At 37.5% G+C, this 17,168-nt stretch overlaps 1 protein-coding gene across 2 annotated transcripts in view; it reads right to left on the bottom strand.

Moving 5' to 3' along the window:
* Nucleotides 1-2,928: 2,928 nt before the first annotated feature.
* The window catches only part of nf2a (NF2, moesin-ezrin-radixin like (MERLIN) tumor suppressor a), a 46,114-nt gene continuing 31,874 nt past the window's right edge, over nucleotides 2,929-17,168 (bottom strand). For both annotated transcript variants that reach the window (XM_053229069.1, XM_053229070.1), the window contains 3 exons: nucleotides 14,044-14,162; nucleotides 12,646-12,805; nucleotides 2,929-5,228 (listed from right to left, as the gene is read on the bottom strand). In XM_053229069.1, coding sequence (XP_053085044.1) covers nucleotides 5,178-5,228; nucleotides 12,646-12,805; nucleotides 14,044-14,162 — 330 coding nt within the window. In that variant the 3' untranslated portion in view covers nucleotides 2,929-5,177. The remainder of the gene's footprint in view (nucleotides 5,229-12,645; nucleotides 12,806-14,043; nucleotides 14,163-17,168) is intronic.

The raw sequence follows: 17,168 nt of genomic DNA, 5'->3' as shown, positions 1-17,168 counted from the left end.
TTAAGAAGGAGTCCAGAGCTCCATCACTGTCACTGTTTTTTTTCTCAAAAAACACCAGGCAGTCTTATTAAACTGCTTTCAGAGCAAAGATGAATTATGCAGAGGTGCCAACAGTGCTAACAAGAAAATCCTAGCAGGCAGAGAGAAAGAACAGTGAGAAAAACTACAACCGTGTTTCAGGGCCACTGTTTAAAAAACAAAAATATAAGATTTCGAGAATAAGGTTGTAATATTTTGAGAAAAAAGTGATCATATCTGATATTATGAGATAAAAGGAGCAGTGTTTCACAAATACTTCATATTTCAAGAAATAAAATCATATCAAGAAAAAAGTCGTAATATCTGATATCATGAGAACAAAGTCAATAATATTTTGAGAATAAAGTTGTACTATTTAAAGAAAAAAAGTAATATTTCAAAAAAAAAAAGTCATATAAAGAAAAAAGTTGTAATATCTGATGTCAGGAGAAAAAAAAAATCACAATATTGTAAGTAATATTTATTTTAATATGTCGTAATTTCTTCAATACATAATATGTATCACAATATCTCCACAACAAATAAATTGAGCTTATTTTTTATATCCAAAAAATTATTTGCAAAATAGAAAAATAAAAATATATATTAGTATATTTAACAGTGAAAAAAGAGAAATTTTAAAGATTAATTATAAAATCAATCAATTCCGATCAGTTTGTAGTTCAATTTATTGAAGAAAAAAACATAAAGGTCTCATGATATCTCAGTAAAGTATATTGTGACATCATTTATCATAATTTTGATTAATCATCATATCACCCATCCGTAAGTACCATGTCGTAATTTAGATTAGTGTTCAATTTGTTCTAATTAAGTATATAACATCTAAGATTTACAGTCTGTAGTGTCCTGAAGTAAAATCCCATAATGCACCTTTCTGTTCCTGATCTTTCTCTGTATCTGGGGTATCAGTTGCATCCTTGTCTCGTCCACCTCCTCAGAGGACGTCTCATCTCTTGCAGCGTCCGTGATGGGAAGATGGGATGATGGGATATGCGGTGACACATCCGTCTCCTTGGATCTCGTCCAGTGACAGCCTGTCAATACGCCTCTGATGAGCTGTCAATCAAACTGACACAGAGTCAGACGTGAAGTCACAATGAAGGCGGGGGGGTTTTGAGAGGACGACTGTGTGTGTGTTTGTGTTTCGCCTCAGAGTTTTTGAGTGCAAGACATTTTCGGACATGACGTCCAACAAAGCAGGTACAGCACTATGTCATGAAGTGAAGTAGTAACTGCTCCATAACTGTTAAACTCAAACTATACCACAAAAAAAAATCTGCTATGAACTTAAAAACTTTCTATGAAGGTCACAGTTGCAATGAACTGTGAACATCTTCATATCATGTTATAAAGCATTCATACAAGGTTATAACCATTGTTCTAATCATTCTAATTTTAAATTCCATTTTTATTGAACTTTTAATTTCTTCTCTTTAAATTGATTGTTTTAATCAAGCTTCTAATTTCCATTTTTAGTTTCTAATTTATTGTCTTTTGCACTTTAATGTTTTGTTTCTATATCTTTATATTTCTCTTTTATCCTTCAATGCTCTGTCTTAATTTTGTAATTTTCTTAGTACTTATGTAAAGCACTTTGAGTTGCTTTTGTGTATGAAATCTGCTGTATAAATAAACTTTCCTTATAATTATTTATGAAAATGCATCACATTATAGCAATCTTTATTATGCACTATGAATTGTTATGAACATAATGAATGACATAAGTAGTGCTCATAACGTATTATAAGACCACAACCAAAGAAACCAAACACTTCTGTATTGATGTTATAAACACTGCTTATAATGCATTCTGTTAACAATTTATAAATGCATTATAAACATTGCTATTAACTGTAATAGCTTTTCATAAATAAATAAATGCAACAATGAATAATGCCTTATGAATGCATTATAACAGGTAATGAATGTATTCAGAGGTCATTATACATATAGCCTTCATAGAAAGCATTGCTTTTTTTTTTAAATATTTTAATATTTTTTTTTTTAACAGCAGCTTGGACAGTAGTTCCAGCGGTAATTTTAATCAAAGGTTTATATTAATGCACTCAACTCGTATGTTATTGTTTCTATAGTAAAAGCGAAGGACTTTTCACAGGGACTTGTATGGCAGATGCTTCACAAACTCTAAGACGAATAATAAACAGATTTAAAAGCATGTTATTTAACAAAGAAAAAGGTTTAATCGTTATTATTACGAAGGTTTCTGTAAGGAAATTACATGTATGGAAGGAGTCTCCAGTGTCAAGTCTTTATGGTTAGTAGGTTTTCCACCATGTGAAAGTCCTCAGGATGGGAGTTTACACTTTGAGGTTTCTCCGTAACATGACATGCTGCGTTTATTTATTTATTTATTTATTTTTAATGGTTAATGCAACCTTGAGAGAGAAATAAGAGAGGCTGGTGAGGGAATAACTGTTTATCGCTTCTATAACATAAGCAGTGACAGGAACTAACTTGCCCACCCCACCCCCCCACCCCCACGGCACTGATTATTTTCCTATAACAGCTTGATGCTAAGTGTGTTTAATTCCTTTAATAATTAGTCCTTAGCTCAATAACCACTGTAATTACAAAGTCATAAATCAGGAAGTGTAAATGCTGTTTTATTCCCAAAATTAGACGTGTTACAGATGCTCTGTTTAATCTTCTTGGGAGGCATTGTGCATTAGCGTATTAGTTCAGCCAGGTCTCTCGCACGCTGTCTGACACTGAAGGATTACACTCTTTATATTCAAAGCCACGCACAAAACAAGACACCGCAAATTCTTTTTTTTTTAAAGCGGCGCTAAAGGCTCTAATACATATTTACACCGTGTTAGTGATTCGTCATCGACAATCACAAAAAAAACATGAAGCAGATTGAGCTGGATTTACATTCATTTATTACTCAGCACAAACAAAGTATTATCCAAAAATATATACAAAATCTCCAGTTCAAAAAAAAAATGTAAACTTCTTGAAAAAAGAAAAAAGAAAAAAAAAACAACTTCATAATCCCGAAGGCTTTGATTTTTAAAGCCCCAATCAGACTGCTTTTAAAAGTAAATACAACAGCCTGATTTTATATATATATATATATATATGCACTGCAGATAAAATATTCAGTAACTTTATCTGAAGGGAATCTACGTTGGTGCTTCATAACACATTCCTAAAGCCTTTAGAAAACAATTCTGCAAGAGGCCTGGGTCAAACCTCAGGAGACGACTATATCTGTAATGTTTCTCTTATCTTTCTGTTATATTATCTATTACTTTGTCTCTAGCTAAGGCACATTTATAAAGCTTTACGACTCTTCTATGACGTATCCACCAGTCACATTCGTTTGTAAGTGATTAATTTGCATTAAAAAAACTACTAGAACACAAAATAACAATAGAGAGTCTATTTATAAAGTCCATATATCATTGGACTGAATTATTTTCATGTCTTTAGCCCAGTTGTATTAAGTTCAGCATTTATAACACTGTTATAAAGCACTATGTATACCTTCTAGGACGTCATTAATTTGAGAATCCCGTATGTCATCCTTGTGAATTCTATTCATGTCCTTTAGCAAGTTGTGATCACTTTTGCATTTATAACACTGTTATGAAGCACTATGTATAAAGATGTATAAAGAATAAAGTCTACTTTAGTTATTTAAGATCCCCATATGTCAGAGGAATGAATTTTTGTTCTTAAAACAGCTGTAATCAGCATTTATATCACTGTTATGAAGCCCAGATGTCAGCTAAACGAATAGGAATGGAGTGGATACTTTGTAGAAGACACCGCAAAGCTTCATAAGAGTGCTGTTAGTTCAAACCAATGAATAGCTTGGAAAATTCACAAAAGAAACCCCATTTAAAAATTGATGAAACATAAAACCTCACAAATATAGACATAAACCTTTCAGAGCTCCGATCGTATTGCATTAAAATAGTTTTACGCAATGGTTACATGTGTTATGGAGACTCAATGTAGCCTTCAAAGAAATGTTTCTGGAACAAAGTGAACCTCTACAGCTCTAAGCCTCCATTACAGAGAGGGTAGTGTAACCACAGCATCCTAAAACGCCATCCCTCCGAAAAAAAAAAAAAAAAAAAAAAAAAGAAAAGGAAATACATTTAAGAAAGGCCCTGATTGCGGCTTTAGCAGTGGCGTACGCTTTTACAAGATATATCCGCTTCTGATAAAAGTATAAATAGCGGCCACGCTCGAGTCTCAGCAGTAATGGAAACCCAAAGCTTTTACACAGGTTTTATAAAAAATCCCCAAAAGAAGGGGAAAAAAAGATATAATGCAGCATGACACATATAAGAAAAAGTTTAAAGAGAAAGTAGAACTTTTTTCCGGTTACTTCATGAAAGAGGAGGAAGTTTTTCAGAGAGTAGTGTGTGAAAGCAGCATCCAGTTTTTTCTACTGACTGGTTAAAAAGGTTGGAATGGAGATTAATGGTGTGTTTGAAGAGTGTGTGTGAGGCAACAAACACGTTCTAGTGTTTACTTAAAACTTACTGTAAGAGTGAGGCAGCACGCAGCTCACACACACACACACACACACACATACACACATACACACATACACACACACAGGTACACACACACAGGTCAGGTGGTCAAAAGTGTGGACCAGAACTGATCCTAAGCAGGAATGTCTTTCAAAAAAAGTGTCTCACACACACACACACACACACACACACACACACACACACACACACACACACACACACACACACACACACACAGTTAAAAACTGGTGATATAAAATCCACAAGAAAAAAATGTAACACTTGCTGCAACACAAACTGGAAAAAAGAAAAAAAATCTTTAATAAACAAAACAATAAAGGTCAATACTTAAGCCCCACACACATACACACACACACACACACACACACACACACACACACACATGGAAAGAGAGTTAAAAATTGGTGATTTCAACTCTTAAAAAATATTAAAACATTCCCTAACACAAACTGGAAAAAAGAAAAAAAAATGCATACACAAAAAGTTAACACTTGAGCAAACACACAGACACACACACACGCACGCACACGCACGCACACGCACGCACACGCACGCACGCACACGCAAACACAGCCAAGCACACACCCCCAGTTTGGTCAGCTATAGTTCCTCGAAGAAGGCCACTCTTGCCTTGGCGCTCTGTAGTGTCAGCTGTGGAGAGAAAATACGAGAGAGATCAGTGTTAAATTCTTCAGGATGCACTAACGCAACAAAACAAGAGCTTAATTCAGAGCTTAAAATGATTTAGTCACTAAATTAAAACAGCTGTTCTGAGTGAAGCGTTAATTATGTACTGAGTTAGACTGCGTTAACATCAAGCTGTTTTTTTCCCCTCAACAGCCCGAGCATGTTTTAGGTTCAAGTTTGTCTGACAAACTGCAGATTTTTTTTTTGGTCACAAAGGAGGGTTTTTAAAAGCTGAAGAAAGTGCAATGTTTCAGAAGAAGTGCTGAATGCTGTTAACAATTTTAGCACTCGACTAATCAGGTGAAGTGAGTGAGAAAAACCAGCCACAGCGGAAGTAAGCAAACCACCAGTGGCGCAACAGAAATGCACGAGTTCGAATCCCAAATCAATAGCCGGGAGCCAAGACGGCTAAACTGGCCGTGCTCTCTGGGTAGGAGGAGCACACTCTGTCCCCCAGCCAATCACAGCAAATCACTAGCCAGTCGTGGGCTTCTGTGACCTCATGTATGTGGAAGAGGGCGGATAGTGCGTGTTATGCTGCACTGTGATGCAGTTGGTTGGCTTCATGTTTCTCAGAGGAAGCATGTGTGAGAGAGATGAGCTAAATTCCTAAAAAATATAAAAAAAAATACTGGTACAACTAGCATGGAGAAGTGGTAAGAGTTTTGCCATTTTTTAAATATCAGCACAAATGATGCTCTGTTTGAAGAGTACTTACTCTGAGCCTTCATAACACATTCATAAGAATTGCACTAATATTTTAGAAAGCAATACTGGAGGATTAAACATGGCCTGTGTCAAAACACTGCGACCTAGTATGATCCGCAGACTGAATCCGTCATAAAACTAAGTCTATGATTAAACAAATAAACAAATAAATAAATGGGAAATGTATTATGTTTGCATAAGCGCCTGCAGAGTTTCTCTGCAGATGAATTACAGCAGTGTGTAATTTAAATAAAATTAATTACCAGAATTAAAAATGATTTCTCCAAAGGTTAGCCCATGCTTACGTCTAACAAATCCCAAAGTGCAGCCAAACCCAAGCTTCAAAAAAATTCAACTTCCTGAACGATTGTGTGCACCAGCTCTGTAAACATGGTGATTTAGTGTGTGTGTCTGTGTTCAGGAGCCCGATATTCCCAGAGGGAAACTGTATTTGCATACACTGCCAAAAATAGTGCAGCAAATTACACAAATTGTTTCCTTCCATCCGCTACCCACGCCATGGGTGTATATTAAACATACAACAAATAAAAGTGAGCAGGACTGTAAAACTGGGGCAGCATCTGCTATCGACAGCTCGGCTGCTCTTGCAAGTTACGTTCAATCCAAATCAATTCTTCATGTATACTCGTGTAGCACTTTTAACAACAGACATCGTCAGAAAGCAGCTTTAAAGAAAACTACTGTGTGGAAGAAACTGAATTACACACAAGACAGTGAGGAAACCATGCTGTTTTATGAAATATGGATTTTATTCACAGCTACAAAGAGGCCATGACTGAAGTTTTGTGTTTTCCTATTTGTCATAGATTTATCCGTGTGCTCTGCTCTTTTATCAGCCGTCACACATTAAACCAAATCGGCTGATGTTTTGAAGAAGAAGAGCTGTGATGGAAAGACTCGCACAAGCCTGGATTGATATTAAAAAAAAGAAATAAAAAAAATCAAAAGTACAACACAATATTGTGCCATAATGTAACTCATACTACAGTGCTGCTGAATGCTCGATTCTGATTGGTCAACACTGATGTTGGGTCATTTTCTATAACAGCAGCTCTGACAGTAGTTCCGGCTGCAAGGTTCATGTTAATGTGCTCGTTCTAATATGTTATCGTTTCTATAGTAACGGCTCATTCGTAGATACTTGTACACTGGACGCTTCACATAAACCGATTTTTAAAAGTTGGAATCCTTAATAGGGTGAAATTTTCTGCAAAGAGACGTTTATTCAGCATTTATGGAAGGAGTCTCCAGCGTCAGCGCTTTCAAAGTAAAAAATGAAGCTGTAAATAAGTTTTCTGACACGGGAAAGTCTTAAGGACGAAGGGATTTGTGCTTTCTTGGTAACGTCACAAGCTGTTTTGTCTTATTAACTTCAAGAGATGAAAAAAAAAAAAAAAATACAGAGGCTGGTGAGGGAACGACTCTGTATAACTGCTGTAACGTAAGTGATGACAGGAACTCATTTGTTCTGCAGACATTCCATGGTATTACATGTAACTATGAGGGCGAGTCAAATGAAAGCTTTATTTATTATTTTTTTATTTTGCGTTGTTTATTGCAAATCGGTGTAACAAATGTGCATTTTTCTGCATAATCCAGCATTTAATGAGTATCCGAATTCCACTAGAAGAAAATTTGATTCGATTCTAATTTATGTTGCACTTTCAAGGTTTTAATTTTACTCACACTTGTATAAATGGATAAAAAAAATACGTTATTCTTTAACTAATAAAAAGTTGTAAGAATTGGCAAATTACTGCGGAATAAGAGGAATGAAACAATTCGGAGCATGCTGTGATAAGCTAACCACTTTGTTGTTGATTATTACCATGCCTCAGCATGTTTTATTACATACAGCAAGTAAGTTTGTCCCTGATTTTTGCTTGATGAGGTCGTCCTTAAAAAATTAGGCTTGGGGAAATTAAAGGTGCACAATTGTATGTAAATGCAGTGCGCGCTGCCAGTACATCTACATCATCACCCTACTCCACTTATTAACTGACTGGGTGTCTACATTTTCCCCTCTTTTTCTTTTTAACCTTCTCACGTCACAGTTATTTTGAGACACCCTCGACTATCTCCCTCATATCTCTCTGAGTTTTATGGTATACCACCATACTGGCATATGGCTACATCAAGAGCCTCGCTGAAAGCCTTGGACAGGCATAAAACACAAACACAGAAACAGAGCTGGAGATGAGACAGAAAAAGTGAAATGGGGGAAGAAAAAAAAAAAGAAAAAAAAACATCTCCTCTCCATCCTGAACTTCACAATAGTGGCCTACTTTAGAACTGTAGGAAGTAGAAGCTCTGTAAGGACACTAATGCACCACCTCAGTCAAGAGTTATGGCCATTTCGCAACGTCTGCGTTCCAAGAAGCTGAGGCCAGGAGCAGCTCTGATCAGAGCGTAGCATCTGAGAAGCTCTCAGCCACTGCAGCCGGGTTTCTTTACAGCACTCATCCCCGGGCTACACTTAACAGCAGGAAGCATTAGGGAGCAGGAGAGGGAATGGTCATGGTTATTAATCATCCTAACAGGCCAGCAGGCTCGGTCACACTGCCCCTGAGCTGAAAGCTCCACCTGGACGTTATAACCACTCCCAAAGCTCCCGAAGTGGGCTAAGTGGAGCTCAAGCTCTCAGGGGTGGAACACAGCCGAATATGAGCTTTAAGGCCATTGCACAGATTTCAAATTATTATTACAAATTCTAAACACACACATATAGATTCCAAAAGTGCAGCAGTAATTCATTTTTATCAAATCAAATTTGTTTTACTTACTGACCATTTCTATTTACTTCCTCACTTCTGTCAAGCTTTGTCTTCATCATTAAAATGCAGACACAAATAATAATAAAGAGCCGAAAACACGTCTTCAGAACTATGGCTCGCCAGTTTCAGGGTGGAAATTTATTATTCCCGGACTTTAAAAAAAGGGGGGCTTTTTTTTTTTTTTGGGATGACACCATGTACACCAAAACGCACACCAAACAATTTAAACTTTCATTCTATTAAATAAGCTAATAAATAATGAATACTGACTTCCTCTCTGCAGAACGATAGTCCAGGGGTTGGAGCTATACCTGATCCAAGCAAGCATCTACATACAATGAAATTCTCGTGCTACAGTTGCACAAGACGGTACAAAAATTATAAATAAACTTTTAACTAGTACAAAAAATAAACTGTAAACATTGAACACAGACAAAGGATTTACGTAACCCATAAGATGCTCTACAACACACATAATGCATTAACCCAGACTGTAATACAGTGAGGTGTCTTCATCCCCTGGACCTTTGGTTCGACTACGCCCAGATACGAGGAGTTAGACCAGGTCCGGCTCCACCCTCTGAAATTTTGGTTTGACTATGCCCAGATCGGAGGACTTGGATCAGTTGGATTTGCTGGAAGGGCTTGGCTTGTACTCTATATGGCCAAATGTTTGGGGACCCCTGACCATCACGCCCATATGTGGTTCTTCCCCAAACTGCTGCCGCCAAGTTGGAAGCACCAAAGTGTGTAGAAAGTCTTTGTATGCTATAGCATTACAATTTCCTTCAGTGGAATTAAAGGGTCCAAACCTGTTCCAGCATGACAGTGCCCCTGTGCACAAAGTGAGCTCCATGAAGACATGATGTTTTAAGGGTGGAGTGGAAAAACTTGAGAGTCCTGACCTCAACACCACTGAACACCTTTGGGATGAACTGGAGCTCCGACTGCACCCCAGACCTCCTCACCCAACATCAGCACCTGATCTCACTAATGCTCTTGTAGCTGAATGAACACAAATCCTCACAGCCACACTCCAAACTCTAGCAGAAAGCTTCCCGGAAGAGTGGAGCTTATTATAACAGGAACGGACAGACTAAATCTGGAATGGGATGTTCACCAAACACATATGGGTGTGATGGTCAGGGGTCCACATACTTTTGGCCACATAGTGTATGCACACATGTGAAAGTATCCGGGTGATGCCCCTCAGTGCCCCTGGTGGTTAGGTGGGGCTGAAATTGAACCCTGGTGCACGGCATCCTGTTCTTTAATCCAATTAGACAATCATACCGAAGCAGACCTTCGACCCACACACACAGGAGGTCTTCTCAAACCTAACGAGTAATCACGAGACTGACGTCAATTAGTGAAGCTCTCCTAATTTCACACCACTGAGTATGTGATGGATTCTGGAGCCGAGATGAGCTTTCTACTCTACAGCTCACTAAACTCTGATGAAACTCCATTCGACATTAGAGGAGGGAAGATGTCAGATTTTCATTTGTACACTGCTCCTGAGGTAATGAAATATCTCATTCGTGTTATCCCCTTTCTTAGAATTGATTGTGTGTGAATACATATTTTATATATGTATGTGTGTATGTGTGTATATAAATGATAAACTGAACTAAAGAATGTCTACAGTCCACAGTTTTTTTTCCTGCAATACACTGTGCATTCAGACTCGCTGCACTGGGCTTCAGCAGAAACCCAAAACCTCGTTATGGAAATTTGATTCACAGGGGAGATAATTACCAGGTTATGTGTAAGTACATCCTTACCTGCTGTGGGTTTCTGAATCATGGCTCACTATAATACACTCAAACAGACACTGCTTCATAATTATTTCAGAATAACACATCTGAAATGTGCACCACTGTCTAATAAAAAACAAATATTGTAGACATATTCGGGAATATTTTTAGGCTTCGGACCCATTTCCGCATTTTTAAAGGTCTGTAAAATGTCAGACAGGTTATGATTTTAGTTCAAACATTACATTAAATGTTCTGCTTTTATATGCAGAAGTGGCAGTTAAAACCGGTAGACCAGATTTTGATCTTTTCTTGCTGAGCTCAGAGCAAAACATGAAATATTTTCAGATCATCTTTATGACAGATGCGAGCTGGTCCTACCTGACATCATTAAAATTTTCCAAACGCAGGTGCAGCTTGTTACATTTAATTGCACTTGCCAATCAGAGCTCAAGCAGGGAACTGCACAAATGTGACAAAGTAATATGCACCAACACCCCTGGGTTTAAATCTAATCTGCATGCATCTCCAAAAAAAAAAAAGAAAAAAATCCTCAGATTCTTTAACCATTTTTCTTGCCATGCAATTCCTATTTGCTCAAAAAGTAATCACTGCAGCCATGGCTTTCTGATGCGACCATCTATGACATACACCATACACCAAGTCACATTTTGATTCTGTTTCCAGTTGATGCTATTTCATTGGATTTAAACTGAATCCGTGTCTCTGAAGTTAAAGTAGAAGGTAAGATAAACATGGAAATATTTAACCTATATTTAAGGATATTATAGTACAGGGGTGTCCAGTCTTATCCGGAAAGGGCCGGTGTGTGCGCGGGTTTTCATTCCAACCAAGCAGAAGCCACATCTGAGTCTACTGAAAGCCAAGATCAACTGATTAAACAGGTGGAATCAGGTGTGGCTCCTGCTTGATTGGAATGAAAACCTGCATCCACTCTGGCCCTTTGTGGATAAGATTGGACATCCCTGTTATAGTAGGAATGTACTCCATAATTCCTTCATCGCAAAAAGACGAATGCACATTAAGAGCTCAGTGGTGCAAAACCCTACAGGCACTGGTCTATAGAGATGTGGAAAAGATGAGTCTTCCTCCATGTGCGGCAAACACCATGAGAGCGGTACACGTCTGAATGCTTGGACCCCTAGAGTGAAGGGGTTTGATGCCTCTGTTATGCTGTGGGGGGCATTTATTCATTCTGAAGGCATGGTTTAGCTCCACTCGTCCCCTTAGAGCTCCACTCTGATAAAAGTTCCTATTCAAATGGGAGAGGTCTCTTCTAGGATGGCTCCGCCCCATCGACAGGGCTCAAGGGCTCACTGGACAGTCTGACGAGGAGGAAAATGATCCTATATAATCATCTGCTATGACCTTCAAAGTCACCGGATCTCAACCCAATTAAACACCTACGGGAGATTTCGGAGCGACGCACTAGACGACGTTCTCCACCACCATCATCAAAACATGAACTGAGAGAAAAGGAGAAAATCTTCTGGATGAACCTAGGGTTAGGGTTAGGGTTAACACCTTACTGAGACTGAGACGTTTTCCTCCAATTCGTCACCTCGCTCAACGTGTATATATAGTAAAATAAAGTCGGCCATGCTGTCCGAGATGTCACAGTGAGAGCTGTGACAACCTACAGGAATATTTAAGCAACTTTTTATGACTTCCATGATTTTTTTTAAAAAATGCAGTTAAAAGCAGGAAATTAATCTTTCAAAGCCATCAACCTGCACTTTGGAGACGGTCCCTTAATGATTTATTTCATAATAAATAAATAGTAGTCTGCGTTTCTGAAATTTTACCAAATACCTAAACAAATGTATATCTAAAATACAAGTATTGCGCTTTGTTACTTGTGTTCTCAGGAGTGAGACAATGTAAAGTGAATACATTTTCGACATTTTGTTCTGGAGAAATTTATGAGAAAAGTTGAATGTCCAGTATAAAAGCAACTATGGTCTTTTAATTGCACTTGATTAAATTTAAAAACCTCATGGATGTAAACCTTCGTGTCCTCTGATGTGTCCCTGCTGTGTGTTTTGTCCATTTCTCAGTGAAGTGAGAACGGATGAGCACGGGCGTTAGCGGAAAGCCCACCTTTTTGAAGTTGCTCTGTTTGCTGGTGCCTCTCTCCGTGTTCTCGTTATGGAGGATGTCCAGATGAGTCTCTCGCTCCTTCAGCTTCAAGGACTCGATCTCCGTCTTCAGCTCGTTCAGCTGCTCCTGTAGGTGTTTGCTCTTCTCCATGTACTCCACTCTGAATACACAAACAAAGAACACAACACGATAACGAAAAAAAAAATTGCATTTTGAAGTGACAACCACAGAGACGACTACGTCCTACTGCAGGCGTGAGGTGCTGCTCATCTGTTTTAGTTGAGATTTAGACACTAGAAGAGTTTTTTTTCTTTCTATTCTAGGGCTACGTCCACATTAATCCGGATACATTTGAAAATGAATCTTTTTTTTTTCCTACGTTTTGGCCTTCCGTCCACACTGAGATGGCGTTTTTTTGTCCAGTGAAAATGGAGCTTTTTTGAAAACGCTCTCCCGAGTTGACAAATTTGAAAACTTGTTGTAGTGAGGACTGAGAAAACGGAGATATTCAAAAACGATGATGTATTGTTAGTCATGTGATGCAGTCACATGACCCATTCAACTCAAAACAAACAAGATGGTGGACAATGTTGTACTGCAGTTGTTGTGCCTTCTATCCAGTTTGATAGCGCTGTTAAACACAGATGAGCGGCAGCTTTTTTCCCTCCCAAACATCTGGTTCTTCCAATGTGCACCATAAAATCCCGTACATACACACAGTCCACTTCTACCATGACAGGTTTGACCATTTAATCACTTTCTAATTATCATTACCATTCAAATTATTTATAAATGGTAAGATTTGACACTTCATTGTATGCCTATTTAATTTTTAACTATTTTCAGCATAAAATCTTTGGTTACCTCCATAATTAATATAGTTATCTGATGTTAACTACATACATGTCTAATGTTAGTTCATTAACGTAAAATAAAATCTTTTTCTGTTTACCTTGACAGAATATGAGGGCGAGAAAATCAAGATAAGACAACAGATTGCTAATGTGAGATGGGGTGTGGGCGGGGCTTCCACAGGATCAGTTAACATCAGAGTTCAAACATATGCACAGCTGTCAATCATTCCAGATTAATATGTTGATTGGCTCATCTGGGGAAATGTGATAACTCTTTTCAAGTGATAGCATTCATGTATTCATGTTAAATTGCCGAGCTCCTACACAGAGTGCGGAAGGTTGGCAGGTCTGCTACAGTGAAACACAGATGCAATACTTTTCCCAAAAAAAAAAAAAAAAAAAAAAAAAAAGACGACAAAGCGAGTTGAAATGGTTCAAACTCTCAGTAGATGCTCTGCTGTGATTTTTTTGGGTGAGGAAGCGGAAAACAATCTACCCGAGGTGCACCCTGGGCTTTATTCGCAAACAACCAGGCTCTACTCACTTTTCCTTCTCGATCTCCATAGACAGGCGTTTCATATCGGTGTCTTTGAAGTCAAAGATCAGGTTCTCCGTGCTGAAGCTGAGGTCAGGAGGGAGGGCGTTCGGAGAGAGAGACGCAGCCTGGAAGAGAGAAATAGTTACAGATAAAAGAAACCGTAAACCGTGTGGACAAAATTGAGCAAAGATGGTGAAGAAAAATGTCTAGAATACAGAGATGCATGCGATGAAACAGCAACTGGAATATTAACTGTACAAGCTCATGAATGAACACAATCAGAACTAATAGAGAAACAGAAGTTAGTGTCATTCACTACCTTTTACTGCTTAATTTTAGACAATACAAACTGCCATTTTTGCTCAGAATTTACTAAACTTACAGTATTGTTGCCAATCAGTTTTGCCATACATATGCATACTTATATTTATATTTTGTTATACATGCAGGAACTACAGAGATGGGATGGCTTTGGTACATTAGTTAATGGAATATTCCTGAATTTTTCATATTCAAATAACTATCAAGTGGATTATTTTTTTTATTTTTAAAATCTTGCTATACTCAGGAAAAGATCAATAATACGGCTCTTGATATGTTAAGGCTGGGTGATGTGACAAAAATATATCTTGATTCTCAACGGAATTTCTACGATACAGGATATGCATCATAATATATATGTTTGCTCACAAACTGCCATAAAAACTGGTATGAATAATAATGGATCATTAATAAACATTTTTTTAAGTAGTAAAAAAATAACATTTTATTTATTTTACGAATTAACGCTGAAAAAGAGAGGGAAAATTTAAGCGGTACAATTTTAACATTTTACGAAATTTTCACATTAAGTACAAATTCTGAACATCACATTTGCAGTTTGTAATTATTTACAAAAAATTACAATTTAATGAAAAGATTCACAAATTCCGCACTATCTCAGAAAAGCGAATTGTGACTTAATTTATCACGATATCGATATTATCATATCATATCATATCATCATATTGCCCAGCCCTATGATATATATGTTATGTTCTAGCTATCAGAAATATAAACATAGAAAAACTGCCCTTACTTAAAGACGCATTAGATTAAGTTACACACTGACGGAACACTAGCAGCTGTCCACTGGATATCAGCAATATTATACTAAAATTACTAAACATACGACAAAACAAACAACACGAAGAACAGCTAGCTAGGAAATAGCATGGAGTGGTTTGTATAGACCCCTTAAAAGCATCACTTTCATATGCGTTTGTTGAACCTCCCATTCCAGATTTAGTCTCTGTTTTGCTGTCATAATAACCTCCACTCTTCTGGGAAGGCTTTCCACTAGACACCTGCAGCACGATTGTGGGGATTTTGACAAGGAGCATTCGCATTCAAGATCATCCCAAAGGTGATCAGTGGGGTTGAGGTCAGGGCTCTGTGCAGGACGCTCGAGTTCTTCCACTCCAACCTTCACACTCCATGTCTTCATGGAACTCGTTTTATGCACAGACGCATTGTTATGCTGGAACAGGTTCGAGCCTCTTAGTTCCAGTGAAGAGAAATTGTAAAGCTACAGCATACAAAGACATTCTATACAATTGTGTGCTTCCAACTTCATGGCAACAGTTTAGGGTAAGAACCACATAGGGGTGTGATGGTCAGGTGTCCACATACTTCTGGCCTTATAGTGTATAATACTAAGAATATTAACTCTTTTTGCACTACTGTTGGAATGGTTTGTGGTGCAGCCTTTTTTTTTTTGGAGGTTTGTGTTATTGCATCTTCCAAATCTAAATTCTTCATGTAGTACCTAAAGCTTAACGTTGAAAATTCTACTACGAATTTGGCAATCTCTAAACAAGCAACAAGTCCACTGCTCCTGCACTGACTGCACAGAGATTTGAAAAACTGAAAACATTTAAACTCAATATGACCCTGTATTACATTATTATATCCACATTCGCATTGCACAACATGCCAATCTCAAAAAGATCAATATTACAGAAATCTGTTGTGATGAAGACTTTAGATATTTTACTGTATGTGGTGCTTGGCATTGCTTGTAACCGATAAACTAAAGCTAACTGAAATGAAATGATCACTAACATTTAAAAAAAAAAAAAAAAAAAAAAAAAAGCTTGATCACTGAAGCTAGAGAAAAAAAAAAAATCATGCTTAACTACAATCAGCTATAATGACACACATTGCTACTAACTCATAATTCACATTCAGAGCACTGTATCCAGTGACGCAATAAAGGACTTGACCCTAAAGGGTTAATTTGTTAAATAATATGCAAGACGCATAAAGATTTGCCTTAATTTTGCAAATCTGATAATTAGATGCTTGTGAGACTTTGAGACTCTGCAGGAATGGACCAGAGGTGCTCATCTAAACGTACAGGTTAATAATAATAAGCGGCTCAGAGGTGCCATGTATTTTAATTCACATTTCCTTTTGATAGTTCTTATAAGGAAAAAAATAATGCTTATTTTTTTCAGGCTTCTATTATTCAAGTCCAAAGCTTAGCAGATTACATGAGAGCTGCATGTTCACCAAGGCTGCGATATATATATATATATATATATATATATATATATATATATATATATATATATTATATATATTATATATATATATATATATATATATATATATATATATATATATATATATATATATATATACACATACAGCTTTATATTTACGTTCAGAGCAGCTAGTTAGTGCAGAGAGAACTTCCACAATGGGCAAACATGTTGTTCCTGGTTGTATGCCAATTCTAAAGAGCAGTAATTTGCGACTGCGGGGGTTGCGGACTTCCGGGGATGTCTATCGGCTCCGTCTGTAGCAGCTATTCTCTCTTATCTGGTCGACTTGGGACTGATAAAGCTGCAAGACTGCGACTGGGAGCACAGAGTTAAAGAGATTTGCAATGGCAATGAAAGCAGACATATACAGTACTCACGAGACAGAGAGAAGCAAACCATGTCGGGAGATACAAAAGACCAAAAGCTGCAGGAAGTAAGGAATAAAACACAACAAGACATGCTGTTATAGGAAAATAATCATTACACCACCCCCATCATGGATTACGTTCCTATAACGGCACATCCCAAACTGTTTTAGTCCTC

Source organism: Pangasianodon hypophthalmus, chromosome 24 (genome assembly GCF_027358585.1).
Source record: "Pangasianodon hypophthalmus isolate fPanHyp1 chromosome 24, fPanHyp1.pri, whole genome shotgun sequence".
In the NCBI taxonomy this organism is placed as follows: Eukaryota; Metazoa; Chordata; class Actinopteri; order Siluriformes; family Pangasiidae; genus Pangasianodon; species Pangasianodon hypophthalmus.
The sequence above is the reverse complement of the archived record's forward strand: the minus strand, read 5'-3'. Positions and strand labels throughout refer to the sequence as shown.